General features: G+C 41.0%; 3 protein-coding genes across 6 annotated transcripts in view; 1 reads left to right on the top strand and 2 right to left on the bottom strand.

Moving 5' to 3' along the window:
* WASF1 (WASP family member 1) overlaps positions 1 to 11,106 on the bottom strand; it is a 79,176-nt gene extending 68,070 nt beyond the window's left edge. The window contains exons 1-2 of one of the 4 annotated variants that reach the window (XM_085217483.1): positions 8,643 to 10,279; positions 7,688 to 7,768 (exon numbers count right to left, since the gene is read on the bottom strand). The gene's annotated coding sequence lies outside the window, so the exon portion shown is untranslated. Of the gene's footprint in view, positions 1 to 7,687; positions 10,280 to 10,366 lie in introns of those variants that run through there. The other 3 variants (XM_085217486.1, XM_085217481.1, XM_085217482.1) reach the window with 3 other exon arrangements.
* Positions 11,107 to 11,313: 207 nt separating this feature from the next.
* The window catches only part of CDC40 (cell division cycle 40), a 35,443-nt gene continuing 22,580 nt past the window's right edge, over positions 11,314 to 24,176 (top strand). The window contains exons 1-3 of the mRNA XM_085217480.1: positions 11,314 to 11,547; positions 18,715 to 18,801; positions 20,398 to 20,527. Coding sequence (XP_085073606.1) covers positions 11,356 to 11,547; positions 18,715 to 18,801; positions 20,398 to 20,527 — 409 coding nt within the window. The 5' untranslated portion in view covers positions 11,314 to 11,355. The remainder of the gene's footprint in view (positions 11,548 to 18,714; positions 18,802 to 20,397; positions 20,528 to 24,176) is intronic.
* The window catches only part of METTL24 (methyltransferase like 24), a 76,633-nt gene continuing 74,100 nt past the window's right edge, over positions 21,644 to 24,176 (bottom strand). Inside the window, exon 5 of the mRNA XM_085217488.1 lies at positions 21,644 to 23,019. Coding sequence (XP_085073614.1) covers positions 22,744 to 23,019 — 276 coding nt within the window. The 3' untranslated portion in view covers positions 21,644 to 22,743. The remainder of the gene's footprint in view (positions 23,020 to 24,176) is intronic.

Raw genomic sequence — 24,176 nt, 5'->3', positions numbered from 1 at the left:
GTAACGCAGAGACAGCGTAACCTAGAAATCTACAGATGAAAATGAAGAGAGGTAGTTCTCATATTCAACCCTTTTCTAGATTTCATATGTCAAATTCAAACCACAAGCAAGCTTATTTATCCACTAAAGATGAACATAACTGTTTACACTTATTTAAAAAAAACAACAACAAATCAAATGTCCTTATTTTCCATTATAAAATATGACCAGGAGATAGGGTTGCCCACTTTTTGTATTTGATCTGCCTCCTTCAAAGCCCAAATTTCTTCCTTGGTTACCTGGGAGCCAAGAATCATACCTCCTACCTCCAGGAGGGAGACTAGATTTTAAAAATGCTACAAGAAAACAAATCAAGATGCTATTCACCTTCCCATTGCAGTTATTCTACTACCCACAGAACAACTCAAGATTCACAATAGCAAGCATTACCCCATGACTCAGTAGTTGGAACACACAATATATCATCCAGAGAGCCCTTTCATTTATTAACTGTCTAAAACTCTTTGTTATTAAAAATATAAATAATAAATACAAATACAAATGCTCCAAACTCAGAACACAGGCAGCATCCTCAAAGAAATATATATTCTCAGGATGTTGGACATCATTCTTTGCATTTATTTGTTAGGAGAAAAAAAAAAAAGTAGATAGTAAACAGGACAGAATATGAAGGACAAATGATTTACCTACAATTCTCAGCCAGAATTCAAAGCAGCAAGCAGTGGGCACTTCTTCTAAGCAGTCAGGTCAACCAACATTTACAGTCAAGTACAGTTCCCTGATTATAGCAATCTTACTCTTTTGCTCTTGGAGAACAAGGTCTCTGAAGTTTTTCTTCCTCCATGAATACTGGTGAGCAGGTTCAACCTCTACTGCCATACCACCAACATCCACCCCTGACATCATGGACCAGTGTGATAAAATAGGAGGCATTACTTCTGGAGCAGCCTTCATATTAAATTTCAGCTCATGTTGGCCTTGGACAGAGTCAAATATTCACTTATCTGCCCAATTCACACAGTAGCTAACTGTATTTAACAGACAAATTTCCTTCTCTAGGGTGACCATTAATTACAAAATATATATATTTTTTAAAATCCCTGCAGCTGCACAAATGGAAAACAGCATCAGCAATACTTTCACTTTCTAAACAGGCAAGAAGTTTATTTTCCACTAACAAACTGTCACTAACTTTGGGCAACAAGTGAACTGAAGCACTAAGACCGTATTTACATCTATATAGTCCCAGAGCATCTGTAACAGAAAGAACATGATTACATCAGTAATTGCCATTGTTTTGATCTGGAAATTAAGTTATGACTGAATAGTTTTAAGATTTAGTAAGTGACGTGTAGATCTGTTTCATCTAAAAAGATAATAATTCTACCAAAAAATTAACACTTTCACTCCAGTGGGACCACACCACGTCCCAGTTTTGAGCTTTCATTGAGCTCAAATAAACAAAAGCAAGCAATCCACCCACACCTCTGAGCAGCACAATGATTACCATTACATTCAAATGCATGTTGTGTTTCCTGCATCCCACAATGAGCTGGGCATCCATTTTCCTTCCACAGAACTCTAGGCATTTCAACATTACTATAGCCTTGCAGATAAAAGGTTCTGACACAATATATTTTTCTGAAGTATCACTTCTGAACTGAAGTACTATTCCCAAGGACTATTCCCAAGGAGATTCAGGCTTCTCCAGTCCTTTCAACAACAATGTCCAAAGGGTTCCTCGCATTGCAACATGAAATCAAAGCCATCTATCAATTATTCCGCAACTGAAGTTTAGAGCTAGCTGAGTATTCTAAAAGTACTGCTAACAGATGTGCCTTGGGATCTAAAATGACATTAATATCTTAAAAATTAGTACAAAAGACTAACCTTCAAAAACTGTATATAAAAGTTGCAAGGAAAAAAAAAAAACACACATAGGAAAAGCTTATTGTTGCAGAAGGAGGGAAACCAAAGTTAAAAACTCCTAGAGTACAGACTTCAAAAGAATTAAAATGTGAGCCTATGAATTTCTGAAAAACGGGGGATAAAAAAGGGGCAAAGAAGAATCTGTCTTTCCACGTCTTTCTCAATCTACTGGGAAGTTACCATCAAGCAGAGCCCTTAGTTTTATGTAGCTAGCATGCTTTGGAATAAAAATTGATCAACAGCCAGAATAGTAAGTTAACATCCAATACATTCTCACTGTAGCGTAGAGTTTTCATGGTTTTCTTTTCCAGCCACTTCCACCTTAAAGGCATGTACTTATCTATTTGTTCAATAAAAGTTAATAGTTTTATAAAACGCTCCTTCTCTAATGATACACAGGGTTTCAATGGAAAGATTACTGCCTGTGAGTAAAGAAACTCGCAATAATCAGGGACAGAGTAGAACACCTACAACAATCATACGGTTTGGGATTCTCAGAAGCTTCAACACTTCCTCCCTCCTACAGCTTACATTTCCACAAAGTGTCTGATATAGAAGATGACCTGTTCAGATCACTTCTGTACACAAATGTCTTTACATTTCACTGTATCCCAGTGAGCAGCAAAAGGTAAGGTGAGGGGACTATCTCATATGACAGGCTGACTCTGAAAGTATTCAAAAAAGGATTTTCTCTATCAGGAGATTATTCTACATTAAACCTTCTACAGTAAGTATCACCTTAGGACAACGTTAATTATTAAGTTGTCTATCTTCTAACAGAATACTCTAAAAACTAGTCAAAGAGAGAGTTCAATTGCTATCAAGTTCAATATTAAGAAAAATGATAGGCCTGCAGACGTAGATGCATTCATTAAGGTGTCCAAGCATTGAACGAAACTGATCAACAGAAAAAAGCAGCTTCAGAGTACAACATGCTATGCCATAATACATAAAGACACTCCAAAAGATGCTCCACAAGTTTCAACAGAGTAGTACTTTGGTAAGCGAGCAGTGAGCGAGATAGTGAACTTACAGAGATCCCTAGAGTTCAACACAAAATAATAGAGGAAAATATTAGTGCTTCAAGAATTGAATATGCAAGAAGTTGAGAACCACTTCGTTTATCTCAATTGCAGAAGTGAGCATAAAGTGAGTATAAAATGCATCGGTCAAGGACAGAGGAGTCATAAGGCCTTCTCTTCTCCTTCAACTTAACATCGCTACCATCAGCTTTTTCATGAATGCTGCCAGTAATTGTAAAGGGTTGTGAAGCCCCTCTCTTACCTTTCAAGCAGATTGTGTAGATAACTGTGCAAAAGGAACAGAAACTAATCCAGAACTTAAAGATATGTACATTCATCATCCTGGAATTAAAATATGTTTTTATCTGCAAAGTTGCCTCAGGCACAGAACAGAGTTTCAGTTGTCCTCCAACAAGAAAAAAAATAGTACAAACTAATCTTTCTGCTATATATATTTATTTTTTTTTTTAACAGAGAAATAAAACCATTTTTGTAGTTAGAAATTGAATGAATTTTAAAAAAGTTAAGATAGGATAGCCACAGATAATCTCCAATATCTAACTGCAAACATGATAGCTAGTAGAAAGTACACAGTTTTGGGACTGTATGACACAGAACCTCTCCCCTGTTATGAAACTTGTTGGAAGATAATTTCCTGAAATTAATTCCCACACAAATAGAGAACCCTTTTAAAACTCAGATCTTATTTTTTAAATAGATGTCTTAAGCTAGCTGGAACCACAATCCTTGTCCCTGATGAAGCTTCCAAAGAAATAGCAAACTCAGCTTGTAATTTTGTTAATTTTTTGTTAATCACAGCCTTCTTCTTTAATATCAACAAGAGGTCAAACCAGCTGAGCATAAAAGGCCTCTCTAAGCACTTCTGCACATGCATTCAATGGCCAGTGGCTGAACAAGATTTAACAAGTTGAGCATTTCCTTTTTTCACTGTACAGCTGAGTCCGCATGCCATTTTTACAAAAGCTGGCTGAATTACTTAAGCTCACATCTATTATCAAATTATAAAGTATTTGTCATTTTCCTAAAAAGTTCTTAGAATTTCTTGAAGCGCTGTGCCAGAATCACTGCAGAGGGTGCTGTGTTATTGCATGACAATGACAATCATTTGTGGAAAACTGCTCTCTGTTACCAGCAATGGCTCTTCAACAGTGATGCTGCCTGCCTGGTCCAGCTGGCTGGACCTATCAAACCCACATCATCATCGTGAATGTGGCTGAAGGTACAAGTTCATAGATACTCAAAACGTGAATAGCATCACACTGCAGAAATATAGTTGACAACTGTGAATTTAGCTAGTTCATGGTCATTACTTTGGAGATGGCTGATCTCATTGCAGCCTTTCAGTACCTAAAGGCAGCCTATAAACAGAAGGGGAGTCAACTCTTTCTAAGGGTAGATAATAATAAGACAAGGGAAGTGGTTCTAAGTTGAAGGAGGGAAGATCTAGGTTAGATATTGGAGGAAGTTCTTTACAGAGAGAGTGGTGAGGTGCTGGCACAGGCTGCCCAGAGAGGTTGTGGATGCCCCATCCCTGGAGGTGTTCAAGGCCAGGTTGGATGGGGCCCTGGGCAACCTGGTCTAGTATTAAATGGGGAGGTTGGTGGCCCTGCCTGTAGTGGGGGGGTTGGAGATTCATGATCCTTGAGGTCCCTTCCAACCAGGGCCATTCCATGGTTCCATGGCAAATAGGTGCTGCTGCACAATGGGCTGTAACGCATTATTTAAGACAAGCAACCATTAGAAAAGTACTTCAGCATCAACCAAACTTTCAGTTTTCAATAACACATCTATCTATTTCAGATGTTCTGGTACTAAACAAAAGAAATAACTTGAAAGAAGAATTACCCTCACAAAAGGACCCCCATGCTCCTCTACTTTACACCTCCGACGTTCTTTGGGCATGCTAAATTGACCTAGGAAATTTTCTCTTCAAACATCAGTTTTCATCCATGGTTGCTTTCGAAGCAGTGAACCCCAGGCTACAAGTCAGAGCCATAGCCAACATATTGTTTTAAGAGTTTCTCTCATTGTCCCACTGATTTGTTCTGTTTCATTTTGTATGAAACAATTCATTACACCAAACTGTCAGGCAATGACTCCAATGCCCAGAAATTACAAAATTCACTTCAGATGCAGAAGACTGAGAATAGCTCACTCCAATGAATATTAATTTATTTGAGCAGTCATCTCTGATGGGAAAGAGTAAAGTTCAAACCATTGGTTTGAAGCAAATAAAGCAAGGCTGTTAAGCTGGCTATGTGTATTCAAGAGAAACAGTCTAACAGTGGATGATAGATACATACTCAAAGACAAATACAGGTACATTGAGTGGAAGCAGGGGAAAGTTCTCAGTTCCCTTGTCCTTGTAAAAAGGTACAAATTCAAAAAATTATCATTTTCTGAATGCAGCTTTTTTTCCCCTTTCTCATCAGCTGCTGAACAGCACAAATTCATGTCTACTTTAAAACTTTCTAGTCCCCATTTGTTTGATCAGCTCTTCGTTTCCTGCAGTAAATACTTCCAATTTTTTCAGTCACCCTAAAAATTCTGTCCTATCTTTTGTACCAAACTCTCTACAATTCTATGGGTTGTTGGTTTTTTTTTTTCCCCAAAACCAGTTGATGGTTAATTACATACTTTGAATAGCAAAAATGAATTACAGAATTCATATAGAATGACACTTCCTTCTTGATACTTTTTCTCCACTTCTGATTATAGCTATAAATTGCGTACTTGGATACCTCAGCAATCTGCAATGATGATGAAATATGCTTGTTATATTAATACTGTTAACTTAGTATCTTTCAAGAGATATAAATGGTTTCTGCCTCCATAAAACAGTCCTGCATATACTGACGCTTAGTTTTACCTGTCATCTTGCTGTCCTTCCACACAGCTTAATGAGACTTCTCCAATGACCTTTCCAGTATTTCTGAATGTGATTAAACAACTTTGAGTGTGTGGCTTTATAAATCAACTTCCAGAGATCATTAATATTAAACAGCTCTCAATTTAAGGCAAAACCACCTTAATATTTATTTCTGTTATTTCCTCTAAGAGGCTGTGACCCACGACAATACTTTACCCGTTGCCTCACAGTTTCCTTATTTAAGAGCCAGGTATGAAAAACTTTCACATACAGCTCCAAAATACAAGAAAGGACGACGTTAAAAATCAAACTAGAACATCAGCTATATCATTAGTACAAACAAAACCCCTACCAGACCAGTGAGGCACAACTGTCTCTGTCACCAATACCAGTTAGTGTTGCCAAGCATGCCACCAGTCTGCTGAGTCTGCTGCCATCATGTACTTCTAGCTGCAGGACCTTGCAGCTCGTAAGTGCTGAAAATCATGTGGGCAATGTTTTTTCTTTAAGAGCTCCCAAGAATTTTCAGATTTTAAGAGATCACTTACAGAATATTTCTTGGAAGCTACCCTTCAGTAACTTTATATTATATTGACTAATCTCTACTAAATTTGGAGACCCTCAAGTATACTGAGGGTCTCCACATTCAGGAAAACAAGAGCCAGAGAGAAAACAGAGATTTTATTAATACTCCCAGTAAATGAATGCAGCTTGCCACACAGCAGGAAAAAAAGGGAAGAAAAAAAAAAGACACTAAAAATATCACAACTGTAAGAAACGCATCAACAGCATTTAATGCCTTTTATTAGATGCTGAAAAACCACCTGGGTTTAGAACAGATTCTTGTTTCCTAATAAGCTTTAAATGCCAGATAGTTGTGGCATTCATAATAATCTACTCCTTTGTGGAGTTCGTTGTCTGAAGACTAAAATTCATGTCACAGCCACTGCTTTTAACTAAAAAGTCAATCAATGGTCAGATATAAACTCATTGAAAACCATCCATTATTTCTGCTATTAAGTATTTTGTTAAATATGTAACTTTTACTGCTATTTTATACCAGTTATCTGGTATAAAAAATTACCAGAAAGAGACAATATCCTAAGCAAGCTAACATTTAATTCAGCTTCCACCCCCAAGCACCTACATTAATAAACACATTTTTAGAAATGTGCACACTTTCGATGATATTTTGCATTTTAACTGATTTAAAATCATTTCAGGGGATTAAGGAATCCAATACCAAAGATACGAGAGTTTCTAATGATGCTAATTAGTTTATTTTCCTGCAAGTCTATAATTAATATCTTGTTGCCTCTCCAAGATGTTCATTGTTCAGCTGGTGTTACAAGATGTGGGTCACAGCGCAGTGGAAGCACTTGAGTAGCATGAAGAGGTTACACAGCATGCTTCCAACCTCCACAGAAAAGGCTCCTCAAAGCAAAAAAAAAATTGTTTGCAAAGACGTTTGAAATAATCACAACAGTCCAAGCCATTCCTTTCTCCAGTCCTATCCTGCATCTTTTTTTTCTTTGAAACCAAGTCTCGTAAATACGAAATGTAGAGCTTGTAATCTGTGTCAGATGACCTCAGGATTCCTCCCCAAAAACTTTAGAGGCTGATTCACAGATGTACTGGAACACACAACTCCTATTGCAATCTGGCGCCTTGGTATCTTTGAGAATCCGGGACATAGTCCAGAAAACTGAGAAGTGGAAAAGAAGTATTACCACCCTTGCAGCAGTCAGAGACTCCAAGGTGACAGAAAAAGCAAAGCATGAGTAATAAAAGACGCCCTACCCTCCTAGCAGTAAAATTAGAGTTCATTAAGATGCCTCAGACATACCAGCAGGTTAGAGGAAGCTCAAAACAGAAGCCAGCAACATGAACCTGATAAGATGTCCATCACGATACCTCTTTACAGCAGCTAAAGAGCATGGGAAGAGAAAAAAAAAAAAATTGTTTTCTTTCAAATTGTATTTCCCTTAGACAATGGAGCCTCATATTCTAGTTCAGTCCTCTGTCTGATAAGTATCTGGAATGCTGTTGGTTCTTTTTTCCTCTAAACTGCAGACTTACGAATCTTGGTGGATGAGAAGTGACTTGTATGTGCAAGTGGGCTGACAGCAGTTTAAGAGTGCTAAAAAAAATTATAGAAAAACTAGAACAAGCAGGATTATATGCAGCATCTTCTGTGGGGGAAAAAAAAAAAGCCAGCAGAAAACACAGGGTATGAGATAAAGCACAGCCAGGGTGGAAAAAAAAGCTAGGAAAATGCTTGGAAAGGGGAAAGAAGTAGGACAAAGCGTTAAAACATACAGAAACAGATTTTGTTACCTACTGTAAAGAATGAAGAACTAACGTGAAGAAAAACCGTGAAATACTGAGGTAAGATTCAGTACACCTTAGCCCAGCTTTTTAAGGAAATTAGTTTTATGCAGAACGCATTGGGGAAGGCTGGGGGTCCCCCATGTGTTTCCAAATAGCTCGGAAAAAGGCTGGCTGAATTCAAACAGCTCTGACAGAAGGGTAGGAAATTTCAAAGATAACTGCTTAAGAAGACACTGACTTTGTGAAATCTAGATGTCCTGACTGAGGGAAAAGCCGCAGTATGTGTTAAGACCTTATTAGACATTGCATGATCCCCCAAAAGCACAAGACTATGAATGTTTTAAACAAGGAAAAAAAAAAAAAAAACAACAAAACATCAGAGCTTACAAACATGCATGTGATTTAAAAGAGAGAAAGAAGCCCTATTTCTACTGCTGAAGGAACTATTTTAGAATACTTCTCTCTTTCACCTGGGAAACAAGGAAGGCTTGGTAGCACTTGGTGTAGCATTCACCGCCACAAGCAGTCAGCACCAGGTGTCAAACGGCTCGTTCCAAAAGCAAGAATGCTGCAGAAAGTGGGGCATTTCCATCTCTCTTTGGAGAAATCAGACTAAGAGAGGCAAAGCGACCACAGGGAAAAACAGAGGTGGAAAGAGTGAAATGGAAGAACAGCCAGATATCCCAGATCTTCCACCCACCACTGCAGGTTGCCTTCATTCAGAACCAGCAGCATCCTCTTCCAGCCCAAAACATAGTATGGTTTTGAGAAGGTGATTAAAATAGAACACACTTGCAGCATACAGTAATCAGGGAGACTTGTTCTCATAAACCGTATCACTTATCACTCTTCATTTGATACTGATCGATCCCTTCTTGAATCCAAAACATCCAGTTAGCAATCACTAAGGCTTAACACAGCATCTAGACAGAAATAACAAGTGGCAATTCAGCTTTTTCAACAAAGCTAGGTTTTAAGAGGAGCCACATATCTTATCCTTCTATATCCTTCTACACTTACTTTTTCTGTAATTAAAGCATAATCAGGTCAGCATTTCATATTCAAAAATGAGATGTCGTATCCAATTGCTAGCTGAAAATTAATCTTCTCTACAATGTAAGCAAATAGAAACTTTATTCAGCAAAGTGCTTGTGTGCTTACTGCCCTGATGGTACCAGAAAGGCAACTAATTTAAACCAACCGGTGATTCTCACAGGCTTTACAATGAAAACATCCAGAATCTGAGATGATTAAATACTACCGGTGTGCGATCGGGGATGTTGGGACACAACATAGCTCAACGTGCTTAAGCAAAACTACCACGGCCCCATCAGCTGCACATTCAGATTGAGGACAACAGAGCAGAATTAGGCATTTTCAACGCAGTTCTGCAGATAAGAGCATCGCAGATCGGCCCCGAAGCACTCGGAGGCGCACGTTCCAACTTCAGGCAGTACCCGGCATCTGCACGCCAAGGAAAAAGGAATGCGCTCATATGGAATCGGTTAATGATGGCACCGACAAACCGGCGGTGTTGGAGGATCCACTTCTGCCGGCGCTGAGCGACGGGCACGGCGTGCCGCGCGGTTTCATTTGCACATCCGTCAGCCCCATCGATAGGTGCGAGCGGACAGCGGCTCGCAGTTCGCGGCAGCCCGCTTCAGCCCTCACGGCCGCAAACAAAGGAACGGGCTCGGCGTTGGAAACGCGGGGCTTCACCTGCAGCCCCACAGCAGCATACAAAGAGGAGGCACGGCCGCGCTCCTAACGCACGGCGAACACCGGAGCGAGGCACGGCGGCGGAACGCCAGCCGCCTTTTCTCTTCGCCCCTTACATCTCTTCCATCTAAATTGCTAAAAGCGGCCAAGTTCCATCGCGCACGCACAGCACTTGTTTCAGAGCGGGCAGCAAAGCAGCTCGGAGCGCCGCCGCAGCCGGATGTCAGCCCGGAGCCGCTCCAGCCCCGAACCCCGCAGCGCGGCCGCAGAGCCCGGAGCCAACGCGACGGAGCCCCCGGCCGCCCCCTCCCTCTGCCCGCGGGGGCCGCGAGGGGCGCGGCGCTGGCAGCACCCGGGCATGCGGCCGCCCGGACCCCCGCTCCCCGCACCTGCCCGCGCTGACGTCACCGCCCGCACCGGGCGGCGGAGCAGCACCTGGCGGCGGGCGCGCCCCCACCGCCCGCGCGGCGCTTACCGGCTGCTCCCGCGCGACGCCCCCGCCGGGCACCGCCGACTTCAAACGGCCGCGGCCATTCCGCGCGCGCGCACCACCGCTGAGGAGAGGTGGGCGTGAGGAAGGGCCCCCGGCCCGCCGCCGCCGCGAGGGAGGCAGCGGGGGTGCGGAGCGACCCGAAGCCTTCACAATAGGCACGGGGCAGCGCGTGCGGGAGGAGGAGCCTGAGCCGGGGCGGGCGGCAGGCGGGAGGCAGGGCTGTTTACCCGGCGGCCGGAGCGAGCCGCCCCCGCCCGCCGCTCGGGCTGCTCCACGCGCCGCCGCCCCCGTCCGCGCCGCGCCAGGGAGGCGAGCCCACCGCGCTGCCACCCCCTCCCCCCACGGGCGACAGGTGGTACGGTCCGGCCCGGCCTGTCGCCGCCCCCCCCCTCCACAACAGCCGAGGTAGGCGGTGCCGTCCATCGTGACGTATCAGAAGCCGGCTGCTGACGGCCAATCACGGGCGGGGGGCGGGGCATCCCGGGCCCGCGGCTGTCCCCTGGCGACGGCGGCAGCGGCTCGTCCCCCCCCTTCGAGGGAGACGGGGACGGTTCGCTGTAAGCTTGGCGGCGCGGTGACTTGCGGGCTGCTCCGGTGTAGGAGAGAATAAGCAGCAGGCCGCCCATAGAGAGCGGCAGTGGCGAAATCCCCGTCCCCCTGTCTCGAGCCGTTGCACAGCACCCACCCTCCGCCCAGGCCGCCGGGCTGGGCCGCGCTGCATGCTGGGTACTGTAGTCCCGCCCGGCGGTCCTGGAAGATTAAGAACAGATAGCACAAGAGAGAGACGAAACACCCCCCCAGGCACCTGTATATCCCATAAAGTACCGTACTTTATACTATAAAACGTACTTAGAGTTTTATTGAGATACCGTTTATCACGTTACTCCGCCCGACCCGCTCTCTGGGTAAGACCCACGACGAGAGCCACGTAGCTGCCAGGACCCGCCCGTCCCCGTCACCCCCGCGCCAAGATGTCGGCGGCCATCGCCGCGCTCGCCTCCTACGGCGGCTCCGACTCGGAGCCCGACTCGGAGCCCGAAGCCGATGGCGGTCCGCAGCGCGCCGTCGTGCTCGCCAGCCGTGACGCTGTGCTGCACCTCCGACCGCCGCCCGCAGCGCCCCCGGCTCTGCCCGTGGACGCGGCCCCGGAAGTGGCGGTGAAGGTACGGGAGCGGGCGGGAGCTGAGCCCACGTTTGGGGTCTGGGGCAGGGGGCGGGGTGGTGGCGGGGTATTGCTGCCGTCTGTGTGTGTGGCGGTGAAAGGTTGCCCGTCACTCCGTCCGGCTTTTTTGTCTAATTGTTCTAGGGTTAGAAAGCTCTAGGCGGTAAAGAAGCACTGTTTCGAGTGCAGGTGACAGTCGTCTCTGAGTATAGTTTGAGAAAAACAGCGAGTGAGGGAGAAAGCAGAGTTACAGTTCATGAGTATCACTTTACTTGTGCAAGTGCTGTTTTGACGCGAATAAGGGTCAAGTACTCCTGAGTGCACGGATAGGCAGTACACAAAGGACTGGAAATGCGTAAGAAGAGATGGTGATAAGAGGGGAGGCTGAAGGGTTAGTCACATAATGTGAATGGCAGCCACACACGAGTGCAGTTCTGGCTACTGAGAATGTCAGTTCTAAGTATCCAGATTCCTCACGCTGATCCTAATTGTTGTACCTGTTCCTCGTTGAGAATTATGTCTTAACTTGCACAGACTTCAGACTTGAACGTTAAAGACGAATGGGTTCTTCATCCTCTTAGCAAGGCATAATGGTTAGCTCAATCAATGACAGTATTTTTGGTTTTGCTTTTTTTTTTTCTTTGGTGTTACTTAACCATGTTTATCAAATAGCCCTAAGGTGTGCAGGTTTGGGCACCTGATGGGACATAAAGAGAACACAGAAGGATGTAGAAGGACATGAAAGTATTAGAGACTGTCCAGAGGAGTGCTGTGAAGATGGTGGAAGATCTGCATAGGAAGGGACTGAAGACCCTTGGTTTGCTCAGCCCAGAACAGAGTCGGCTGAGAGGAAGCCTCATGGCAGCCTGCAGCTCCTCACTGGGAACTCATCTGAAAAATGGCACTATAGAAGAACAGCATGGTTGAGCAAAGTTATTGCTGCTTTGTGAGGGGTTAGGGAGCAGGCCAAAACTGAGAAGAAGATGACTGAAGTGAAAAGTGTGATTGAGACCTACGAAATCTTTGATGGCAGAGGGGATTGAGTATTCATTGTCTCTTCCAGTATAGGAACTCTAAGCTAACTGGTAGGAGCTAGTTTTAAAACAAATGGGTGCAGCTCTTCAAGTGGCATGTAGTAGGGCTAATCCAATGCCAAGGAATATTGCCTGTGCCAGAAGTTTACGTTATCATAAGTAGAGTCTGGACAAGTGCTTGGAGGAGATTTGATGAAGGAAGAGGTGTTAGTAAATACATAGATTGCGTCGAGTTCACTGAGTCTTCTGCACTGCAAATAGTTGGAGACTGGGACGGTGCGGAAAAAGTATCCTCTGTACCTGCCCTGTTCTTGCTTTCCTGGAGGTGCTGAGTTACTGTAGGGCTGCTGCTTTCTTTTGTGGAGAGCATGGATAAATAAGTCAAGATATTTTCTTATCTGATCTCTGATGGTGTTTTTTTGAGTAAGCATGACAGTGTTGTTGACAAAAGCTGTTTTATGAACAAAAGGGAGCACAGGTGCCATTAGCCAGGGCTTGGAGCTGTCTTCTCTGCAGCTGCAGTCACCCCAATGGACAGCACATGGTAACAGGACATATGTAATGTGGTACCCTCAGCTCCTGCAGCAAGCGAGTGGAGATTCACCACTTCCCCATTCTGTCAAAAGAATGGTGTTTCTTTCAAGGAGAAATCCTGTGGGTGCTGTGAATTCCACAAGGCCTTGTGTCAGTTTGTTGGATTGTTGACATATGTGCTGCTCTTGTCAGCTCCTTGCTGGCAGTTGCATTTCTTGCAAAGGAAAAGGTCCATTTCTCACTTTGTGTGTGAGATATGGCAGGTCCCTGCACTTGTAGTGGGAGCAGAGTTGCACAAAGTGACTCCACAGTGACTGCACTGGCTGAGCAGACACCATCCTGTTGCGTTGCTTGAGGGATTTTTATGAATGTTTTTTCTTTAACCAGTTTCGTGGTGAGATTCAGTGCAGTTTCGATAAGAAGCAGGTACCACCTTCGTGCAGTACCTCTTGTGAACCACCCTCTTGGTATGACAAGCAAGGTTCTTAAAGCAACCAGTTCTATGAACGGGACTTCTGAAGCTATTACAACTAACAGACTGAAGAGGAAAACAGAATATGTTTGCCTCGTGGAAGTCTGATGATCTGGAGCCCACCTGCTGTTAGGTATCCAGAGGCTGGCTAAGTATGGTGTCTATGTGTTGGCTTTTTTGAGGGGGGTAAATTAAGAATGTTGTGTGAAGCAGTCAAACACAGAGACTCAGTTACTTGGTCTTCAACACCAGCTTCTGTTGATACAAAAAAAAAAAATTCATCTTATGATTGCTTGCAAACTTGTGAATTAGGGAATTAAAAATGCTGAAGGAAATGTAGGAAGTTGCACATCCTGTGAAGAAATCAGTTTTACATGAAGTGCTGCAGTTACAACTGTTGCTTTGGGAGAGAATATTTATTCGTTGTCTGATCTGCATCAGCTCAGGATGAGACTTGGATGGGAACAGTTCCTTATTTATCTACAGTGTCTCATTCCCTGTTTTTAGGAGAAGAATGCTCAGCAAGTTGAAATCAACTGGGCTGAGCCACTGCAGAAAACGGAAGTTCTCTATTTAATTTAAGAAGGGGTTAGTAGTCTCAGGTCTATTTTTTTTTCTGTTGGAACTGGTACCAGTATGCAGGTGTCCAGAAAAATATAACTTCAAGGGAAAAAAGTAGACTTCATTCACATTTTTTAATGTTCTTTAACATCTATTTCTTGCCCAATTGTGGGGAGGAAAGGCACACAGTCACTGTGTGACCGTAGGACAGCAATAATGAAGTTTAATGACTTGTGGGGTGATCTGTTAGGGACACTTTGACTTCTTTTAACTTCTTTAACTTCTTTAATGTTTTTGTTGTTGTTTTCTTTTCTATTTGTTGTCACAAAATATATTGTACAGAATGCAAGGTGCAGGATATTTAGCATGGCTTAACAAAACCATTTGACGTTGCTTTTCTTGCCAGTCTAATTTTATTATTTTCAAGTCATTTTACTCATTCACACACACTAAGAGGTGGTAAGAACCAAATTTTCATGTTGGTGCCTTACTGTAAATGTCATTCATCTCTTGGTAATAAATCTAAAAATGTATGGGAAGAGGGCACACTGTTTACCTGACAGGCCAAGAGATTTATGTAAGAATGGGTAAGTAACAAACTGCTTAAGCCTGTGCAACTCATGGTATGGGGCCTTCATTTAGTGCATTTTAATTTTAAAAAGTAATTAAGCTAATTAAATTCTGTGCAGTGTGGACTGTACATTTTAGCTATTTGGATAATTAGCAGTGAATTTAGTTGGAGAGAAGGAAACGTGAGGTTTGTTGTCTAAAATGTCCAACAGAAAAGACAACCCACTTATATATCACAACTTCTTGCTTGGAAGCTATGACTTTTGCTTCTATTAAGCATCATGTTTAGACAAATGGTTGAAATTTGTCAAATTCTGCTTCTTAAGTACATTGACAACTCTCATTAAACTTGAAGGCAGCCACGTGCTAGCACAATGAGGATTATAACATTTGGCTGAAACTTAATGTTGTGGATTAAAAGAATTGTGAGTTGTACTAAGCAACATTATCTTATTACAAAGGAACAAAATTAGCTGCATCCATACTGTAGTTTGTTGCTTTTATTTAGGATTTTTCTTTAATAGATTCTTCAGGAATTTGATCTGCGTTTAAATCAAGGATATTTTTGTCTTGCAAGCCTATAAAAGAAACTTTTAACATGCATTTTTCAGATTTTTTTTTGTTATTATTATTATCGAACTATCTTGCATTTTACAAATCAAGTGTCTTTCATAGATTGTAATGGGGTTTTTTTTATGGCACTCAGGTATATTTTTCCCAAAGAAGGACTGGCATGTGCAAGGAGCCCATAAAAAGGAAATCTAATCTGGTTTACTATACTTACGCTTTAAAATCCCTTGTATTTCCCATGCTCTTATCTCTGCTGACTTTAAAGTGGCCAGAGGATCTTTATGGTAGGATTTAGAGAGGACACCTTGGCAGCAGCTAGACAGTCTGTGATCTCTGGGGAGCTGCAATGAAGCACTTGCTTGTCTCTGCTTAGCTTCTGTATGCCTCCAGGTAGATTCCTTAGGAAATGCTGATGTTCCAGAGTTCAGCTCTGAGTGCCCTTCCTCTGACAGCGTGCAATGTGGTTTTGTGGGATGAAACACAACAGAGAACAGGTAAAAGGGGAAAGCCTTTAAGAATCAAAGCATTTTTATATACCTAACCAAATAACATCTGAGCTATAGATCAACCTGATGTTGCAAAAGTAGCAGTCGTGTTATAAGAGACAAGGAGAGAGAGAATGCCCTAAATGCTTCACTGATGTCATCTGTTCCATTTTTGCCTTGTATCAAGGGCGATACCTCTGTCATCTGGACACACACTCATTTAAGTTGTATTCACCAAACTTCAGTAGATTAACGAACTGCAATCTCACTGTTTTGCTGTACTTGCTTCTGTTAAGTTCTATAATCTGAATTTTATTTTATTTTTTTTGGCCAAATCATGTTGGTCGTATTTTCTTATTCCTTTGATAGTTCTTGATATTATGTTTTGGACCCTTTCCAGGAACACGTGTGTCTTACGTGGTACACATTGCCCAACATTGCCACTGCACAGAGCTGAGCTTTTGTTACCTGCACTAAGGTACGCAGAGAGAACATGGAAACCTGGAGTTTACATTGGGTTATATCTTTCAAAAAGTCATATTCAATAAAATATAACTCCTAAAACTTCCCACTTCCTCAGTATCAGAAAGGCGAGTTCAGCTAAAATAAGGTATGCATGTGTGCCTTGTGATCTTTGCCATCTGCAGAGGATGGGGCTTCTTGTTTCTGTTGCATTCTTTGCTTCCATAGAAAGAACACCCCCAGTGCAGATTGCTTGCCTCTTTGTGAAATGATTGGTGGTCTAAGTGAATGATGGTGGGTCTTGACACTACACATGTTCAGTGCTTGTTACCTGACTGTCCCATAGTGTTATTCAGGCTGACATTTATCATACCTTCACTAAAGAACGAATAATTTTGCCTCAATTAGGCTAACATTTCGGAATACGTTGTATATTACTCTGTGGGTATCCATTGCTTAAAATATTTTAAATATTAAAATATTGAGCAGGTGAAGCTGGGAGCTTGGGACATGTTCAGATTGTCATATAACTTAAAGGGAGATGGCATCACAAAAAAAGACAACTGATTTCCTCCGGCAGCACAGTTGCAAATCATCATTCGGTGCTCAAAAGTACAGAAACTGGTGAGCATAGCTCTGATAACTCTGACACATGCTTTGCTTTCAAGGCTCAGTGGTTTTCAGGCAGAAGGGATATGCCTGTGGTGGTCTCGACGTGAACATATTGTGCAGCTTCCAAATGACTCAGCGCTGTTCCACCAGCAGTGAGGGAGAACCAGAATTGCTATAATCATCCAGCAGAGGATCAGCTTTCAAGGCACAATCTGTTTCTTTTCTCATTTACCAAACGGCATGTAATAGGACTGAACATAGAGAAAGGAGGAGGAAAAATAGCAGAATGGAACAATTCTTGGCATTTTTGCAAAACTGGATTTCTTTGACTTTCTAAAAGAGCGGGGGAAGAAAAAAAAAAAACAACTATGCCTTAATTTCTAGAACCCTAGTAACTGTTTAAATGTCACTGACAGTTGGCCGGATTCATTTTGCCATATTATCAAGGTTATTCATTTCTTCAAATAAGACTGGTGGATAAGACCTGAAGACTACCTGGTAGAGCAAAACATGCTCGGGCTGTAGAACTGTGCAAGGAAATAAGTGTGTAGGTACTGTAGGTTGGGAAATGGTTTTGAAATGCTCCTATTCCAGCTGAGTGCGGAGGGGTTGTCTGTCATGTTGCTGAATGACTGGATTAGGCCCGCTGTGCTGTTTCTGGGTAAGTTCACCACGTTTGAATGTCAGGGCTGTGAATGTGGCAGGAGTTGCTGTTATATAGACCCAGTGAATCAGGAAGTTTGTGAGACAACAGAAATCAGGTGAGGCAGAGAGGGGGCAGTGCTATGGCTCCAGTGGGAGCAGCACAATGGCTGGACCTGCCTCTAAAAATAATTGGTATGTGGTAAGGGTGAAGCTGTGACTTGCAGACACGTTTGGATCCTGTTGTAGCTAAGCACTGATGAAATACTGATGCCAGGCAACCTTCAGGATAATCGTTAGGAATATTGTGCACATTATAAATGCCTTTATTCTGGAATAAAGATGCAGGAAGCAATGTTCGTAGCAATGCCCCAGAATAACATTCTCCTTTGTGTAATTTAGCCCTTAATTGGGGGATGAGGGAAAGCAGCATCAATTTAGGCTCAAAGTAAATGAGCCTTTGTAGAACTCTTTGAAGCCAAGTCTTTTTGAGTGCTGCCACCTAATCAGACTTTGCTTTCCCATTTTATCTCTTGTCTTCTACTTCAGCTGTGTGTGCACTTCTGAGTTTTTCCCTTTGAGTTGTTAGAGAAGTTATGCTTCTGGTTAGCCCCTCTTTCTTCATCTGTCAAGTTAAATTGTTGTCTCAGCAGGCTTGGAGACATGTTTTAAAACTGAAACTGGATTACATTTGTACCTTTTGGTAAAAACGTGGGGATGAGAGGTCATTGAATTATCTAAAACTTTGTTATATGTATGTTTGCTCTGATTCTGTTTTTCCAGCTACTTCTCAAAGCAGTTACTTGTGACTTCTGCTATTTTCCTTTTGTAGAAATCTAGCTTTCACACTTTGATATCAAATTGGTGACCATTTTGCCTGACCCTTCTTTAGAAGGTCTGGCTTTCAAACACCCTGGGGAAAAGAAAGCTTACTTCCAATCTTGCTATTGTCTTTAAAGTATATGCATAAAATCGTTTTCTTTTTCTTTTTTCATTCTTTTAAGGAAATAATATACTAATAGACATTACAAAATTTATGAAAGTGTTCTTTTGCAATTTTTCTTTTTCTTTTTTTAAATAGCAACTGTGGCCGAACAGTGTTTCTCCTTCTTAGCACTAAAAGCGTCTGCCTGAAGTCCAGTGTTAATTTGATCTGAAATGGAGTAATACACATTTAAAAATCTGAATATGCAAAATGATGTTCTTGTATGTCTGTTTTATTTCAGGAAGATGTGGAAACAGGAGTCCATCTTGATCCTGCTATTAAGGAAGTTCAGTACAATCCTACTTATGAGACCATGTTTGCACCTGAGGTAAGAAGCAATGCTGATATTTACAGCAGAAATGTATTTCACTTAGAGGCTCTGTAATTCTCATGTGGAAATCAAATAAGACATTTTCTTTGAATGCCTGCTCTAGTTAGGAATCTAGTTTGGGCAAATGTAAAAAGATTATACATAGATAGGCTATGGTACATAGGTGCTAATTTTAATGCTTGAATTTTAGTATTCTGCGGATAACTGTTCTAAGAAACAATGATTATCAGGATGAGAACTATGAACATTTAAAGTTGATGCTTGGAAAACATTATAAAAAACATTGAGTAAAACAAATAGCATTGAAGTAGTCTCTTACCATTTTCACATTTTTCCTATTTACTTATCACGCTACTTAGCAAAATAAATTGTTGTAAATCTAGCAGATATATTGTTTACAAGGTTTGAAATCAAAATCTTAGTTACTTCCAGTATAACTATTTGCATCCAGTGTTGTTTCAGCAAGTTAAGATTTTCTAATGTATAGGGTGGGAGACCACTTTAGGCTTAAGTTGTATATCCTAGTGCTATGTGAACCACTTTCTATTTTATAACTGACAGGCTATCCGATGGATAAAAATAGCTGTTCAAGCATTTAACTAACTTTTTTGCACTATTTAACTTCTTTGTACAGTTTGCCTGTTGTGAGATCAGAGGCTAGCATTCCAGGTAGATAAAAGCCTGTCTGTTCCTTGAATTATTCATGCTAAGATGACCCTGCTTCAATCTGAAATTTCTGCATCGTTTGTACTTTACGTTTAGAAAACATTTTGTGGAACCATATAAACTGATCCTTTCATAACAAGGTAGCATTTTGCAGCAGGTCATTTCAAATCCATAAGGTATGTGAGGAAAAAATACTGATTTAAAATTACTACAGTCTTATCTTGTGTGTTAGAGAAGCCTAATGTGGAACAGTCTCAGGTGGCTGTGAACGTGATTGACAAGCACAGTGCTTACATTTAAATGTAGTTTAATATTAGTCTGTGTATTGTATGTGTTTGCATTCATGGTTTCAATACTTCTGCTTGTCCGTGGTATGTTCAGGAAGCCTTTAGCATTTGTCATCTTGCAAGAAAAAAGCAAGGCAGAGTTTCATAAGTGTTTATTCTAGAGTAATACAGCAAGTCACTAGTTGCTTTTTACATGCATGAAAATGTGAAGTGTAATTTCTGTATGAGCTACAAGAGTTTTTATAGGACTTGTTCCTTGTAAGGAACAGCACACTGTAGTTTTGTGTTCTGAATGTGCTTGAACTGACCACATAATGAATAGAAATTTTTTGTGTCAAGTACCTGATACTGATTTGTCTTCTGTAGTGGTAATATAGGCTAGAAAGTTCAATCATAAAATAGGCTGTTCAGGCTGTGATAGTGATCTAAGACTGATTCAGTGGACTTAAAGAAATAGAAAGAAACAGAAAGCTGAAGAGGTTTATTGTTACCTTTTTTGAAAGACAAAATTATTTTTCATCCCCATTTTTTGTGTTTCTGTTTTGTTGTTGTTTTTGTTTGCTTTTCTTTCCAAAAAACACATGCATAAAAATAACAAATTAGTAACTCTGATTTACTTCTTTTAATGTTGTTGGTGTAGTTTGGACCAGAAAACCCATTTAGGACTCAGCAAATGGCTGCACCTAGAAATATGCTTTCTGGTTATGCAGAGCCAGCTCACATCAATGATTTCATGTTTGAGCAACAACGAAGGACATTTGTCACCTATGGTAAGTCCTTAACAGTGGAATCCGTATGGGGAAAAGTCTATGAAAGAGAATCCCTATTGCTGTGGATCATAGTATTTACTTGGGTGATCTCATTTTGTAATTCCTTTTGAAACTGTAATCAAGTGCACAATCTTCTACAGGAATGCTCTTAATGAATCCCTTTGTTAGCTTTATCTGTGTAGAGAAAACAAATCAAAATTCCATGTTTTCAATGTGAGAAACAATTGAAGATCTTTTATGCAAATAGATTTCTTCATGCGATTCTAACTAAAGGTAGTTTCTCACAAAGCACAAAGAAAGCCATATTAAGTTTTTAGATCTTCACTGGTTGCTTGTTGTAGATGCAAGTTGGATGAATGGGAATTGGACTAAGTGAGAGTGCATTTGCTGGAGTGTTTCTAGCACAGACATGAGCAAAGATGTGTCTCCATGTGGATGGTCACAGTTGCTGCTTTCTCATCTTGAAGAATCTTTTCACCTGTAATCTGTTGCATTTGAAAAATGAAAGATTGAGTATTGGAGGAGTTTGGGTATCAAATGAATAGGTTTTTTATGGATTGTATGAAAAATGTATTTTCTTACAAGGAAAATACTGAATAGTATGTATTGTAAGCATTATTTTGGTCACGTTTGAAGGAATGAAACCACCATGTATTGACATATAACTGTGATTAATTTTCTTCTTTGTTACGTTATAAGCTTTTATTCCTGTTTTTCTTTAAACTTGACTGCAAATGCTTGTCTTGCAAATATAAATGTTTGTTTTCAGGTGAAGTCTGACTTTGTATTCTTCAAATTCAGTCTACTAAGCAAGTTCTGATGCTTGCTGTGTAGATTATAGTGTCACAAAAGTCAACTTGGGGGCACAAAATACCTTGTGGTTTCCTTTTTTATTTGTATTTGTACTCTGAAGAGTATTCCCTGCAGACTCATGTCTGAAAAACTCCTTCCTTTATTGCTAGCGTCAGTGGGAGCCATGTACTATACCTAAACTTAGAAGAAAAAAATTACCTAAAGTCAGAGACTATAATATACTCAGTTTCTCTTTGTATTTGAATTTTATTAGAGATAATCCTGTAAATGCTGAATATAAAATATTTTTATTTCGTTTTATATTTATATATTTACACAATGTTAGCTAATAAGTACTTCTCAGTTGTTAGGATGTAGAATGTAAGCAAAATGAAGATATTAAGAAATGGATGTCTCCTTCTGTAGCATAAATTTAAGTTACTTTACAGCAATTTTGATGTTAGAAGTTGGCAGGCAGTGCAGGTAGGAGCTTACTCAGGTTCTGAGCAGGTTGGTCTTTGGTCACTGAAATTAAACATTGCACTGTGTGAGTTTGCATTTTGTGTGTGCTTTAAATGCATATTGGAAAAATGGTCTGTTGGATATGTTGTTTAGTTGGTTGTTTTTTTGGGGGGCAAGCATTGCAAAGTTTAGTTTGGAAGAGAGTGGAACTAATAAAACTGCCCAAAGCTCTTGCTGTTGATTTATATTTATATAGTGCACAGCAACTGCTTTAGAGGCTTTGTTACATGAGTATAAAAATATTTTTAAGACTGATAACACTGGCAAGTGTGCAACTATCATATTAGCTTTCTAGAAATGTTCAGCAGATAATGATCTCAGTACAGTGAAAATAGAGCTCTGAAAAGGCTGAGATAGCTTAAATTGCAAGAACTAGCCTTGAGAAGCTAAAGTTCAAACTAGAATGTGCAGCAAATGATCGTGTTTTCTTGAGTCACTAGAAGGTTTTTTTGTGAGCTATTTAAAAATAGTATTTGTTTAAGTTGTCAAAAAGTTGTCTTTTAAAAACATTGACATTCTCTTTTCCATTTCAAAAGGAGGTCATAAATATCTTCTTGAAAAAGACAAGTACAGAAACACGAGTATAGTTGCTGGGCATGAATCTAATTCATTTGTATTTGTAATGACTAAATCTTAGCATATTGCTAGAACAGAAAGTAAATTTCTCAGTTGAAAGCTGGAGATCTTGAGAGCCCTGGACTCTGTTAGGCTGCTTGATGACACTGTGCTAAGGCAGGAGGCCTTAAATCTGCAATGGCTAGCATGCTGGTTATCAACACCCGTAAATGAAGAACAACTGCGGTACATGACAGAGAAGCTGATAAATGAGATCATGTATCTAAAACGGCTCAATGCTGCAGTGTCTGCATCTTTGTATGGGAATTTGTTGTTGTCTTTTCTTACTATTTTAAGGAAGGGGGCTTGTTTGTTTGTTTTTTATATGTAGCTTTACATATCATCTTGAAAGGTAATGTGTGGGAAACCTCTATATTAGTCACAGACAAAGCCCAGGTATGTTTCGGCAGTCTTTCCCATGTACTTCTGCAGTAAATATTTCCAGTTGTAAGTGCTTTATCCGTCTGATGCTTGCATAGATCAGAATGTCCATGCTGTAGCTGAAAAGGGCCAGAATGAATCTCAGTCAAGATCCTCTTAGACAAGAAGGCAGCAGTGGATACCTAAAGAGGAACAAGAGAAAGAGGCAAACAAGTAGTGTATCTGTGTTCTTTTTTGCTGATCAGTTGACCATGTAAAGATGTGGGGTGTTTTCAAAGTGTCTTTGAGGTACCCTGTAACCAATTTAATTCAGTTTCATAAAGATATCAATCATTTACTGTGAGGGTGGTGAGACACTGGAACAGGTTGCCCAGTGATGTTGTGGATGTCCCCCCTTGGAAGCATTCAAGGCCAGGCTGGCTGGGGCTGTGAGCAACCTGGTCTAGAGGGAAGTGTATTGAGTCAGGTTTAGGTGAGAATTTTTATGCTGGGATTTGGCTTTAGATCTCTTGGGTGAACGCCATCTGGTCCTGGGTCTTACCACTCATCTGACTCTTTAGTCTCCTGACATTTCAGTCTGAGGTAATACTCTGTCATGTTACCCGTAAAGAAAGGTTCTAGCACAAGAGTCTCCCCAGGATCTTCCATATAAAGCTACTAGAGTTTGGTTCTTGGTTTTTCACATATTTGGATGCAACTTCAGCTCACTGAAGAACACTTTCTAATAGTTTCTTTTTACGTGCTGTTCAGTTGTGCTCACTTTCCTCTCATCTCTTTTAAGTCTTTTAATAGCTGGCAGGCAGTAGTTCTTTTTCTCCAACACACTGTCTTTGAAATGTCTCTGCGTTTAGAACGTGCCCTATCCTTTGGGGCTTACTTTCTGTTTCTTTTTAACATCTTCTCTGTTTTGTATAGCTCTCCTGGTTTGAGTTTAAGATCATTGTAGTAAATGTTTTTATGGCTTTCTTTGCTTCTTCAAAAATGTTGATTTATTCTATATTGTAGTCACTTTTAAAATATGTATCCTTAGTAAAAATGTCCTAAAAACAATCTTCCCACACTGCTCAGTTACCTTATTTTCTTGTGAATCTCTAAAACGACTGCTTCGGGGGCAGGTATGTCATGTAAGAATGTTGTTTTCAGCCCATCTTAATGTAACTGCGCAGTCAAATACTGTGCCAGAGCTGCCAGAGATATTTTAGTAATAATTTTTTTTATTTTTACTGTGGTTCTTTGCCTAGCACCTTTGTTACCATCTCATGATTATTGTCTTTTCTGGCTGAGCAGTGACGGTATCCTGGCAATTTTACTTGCCACTACCTAAGCCTGGAATTTCAGT

The sequence above is a fragment of the Meleagris gallopavo genome, chromosome 2, assembly GCF_905368555.1.
Source record: "Meleagris gallopavo chromosome 2, MGAL_WU_HG_1.1, whole genome shotgun sequence".
Classification (NCBI taxonomy): Eukaryota; Metazoa; Chordata; class Aves; order Galliformes; family Phasianidae; genus Meleagris; species Meleagris gallopavo.
Note: the sequence above shows the minus strand (reverse complement) of the source record. Positions and strands in the feature narration are given on the sequence as shown.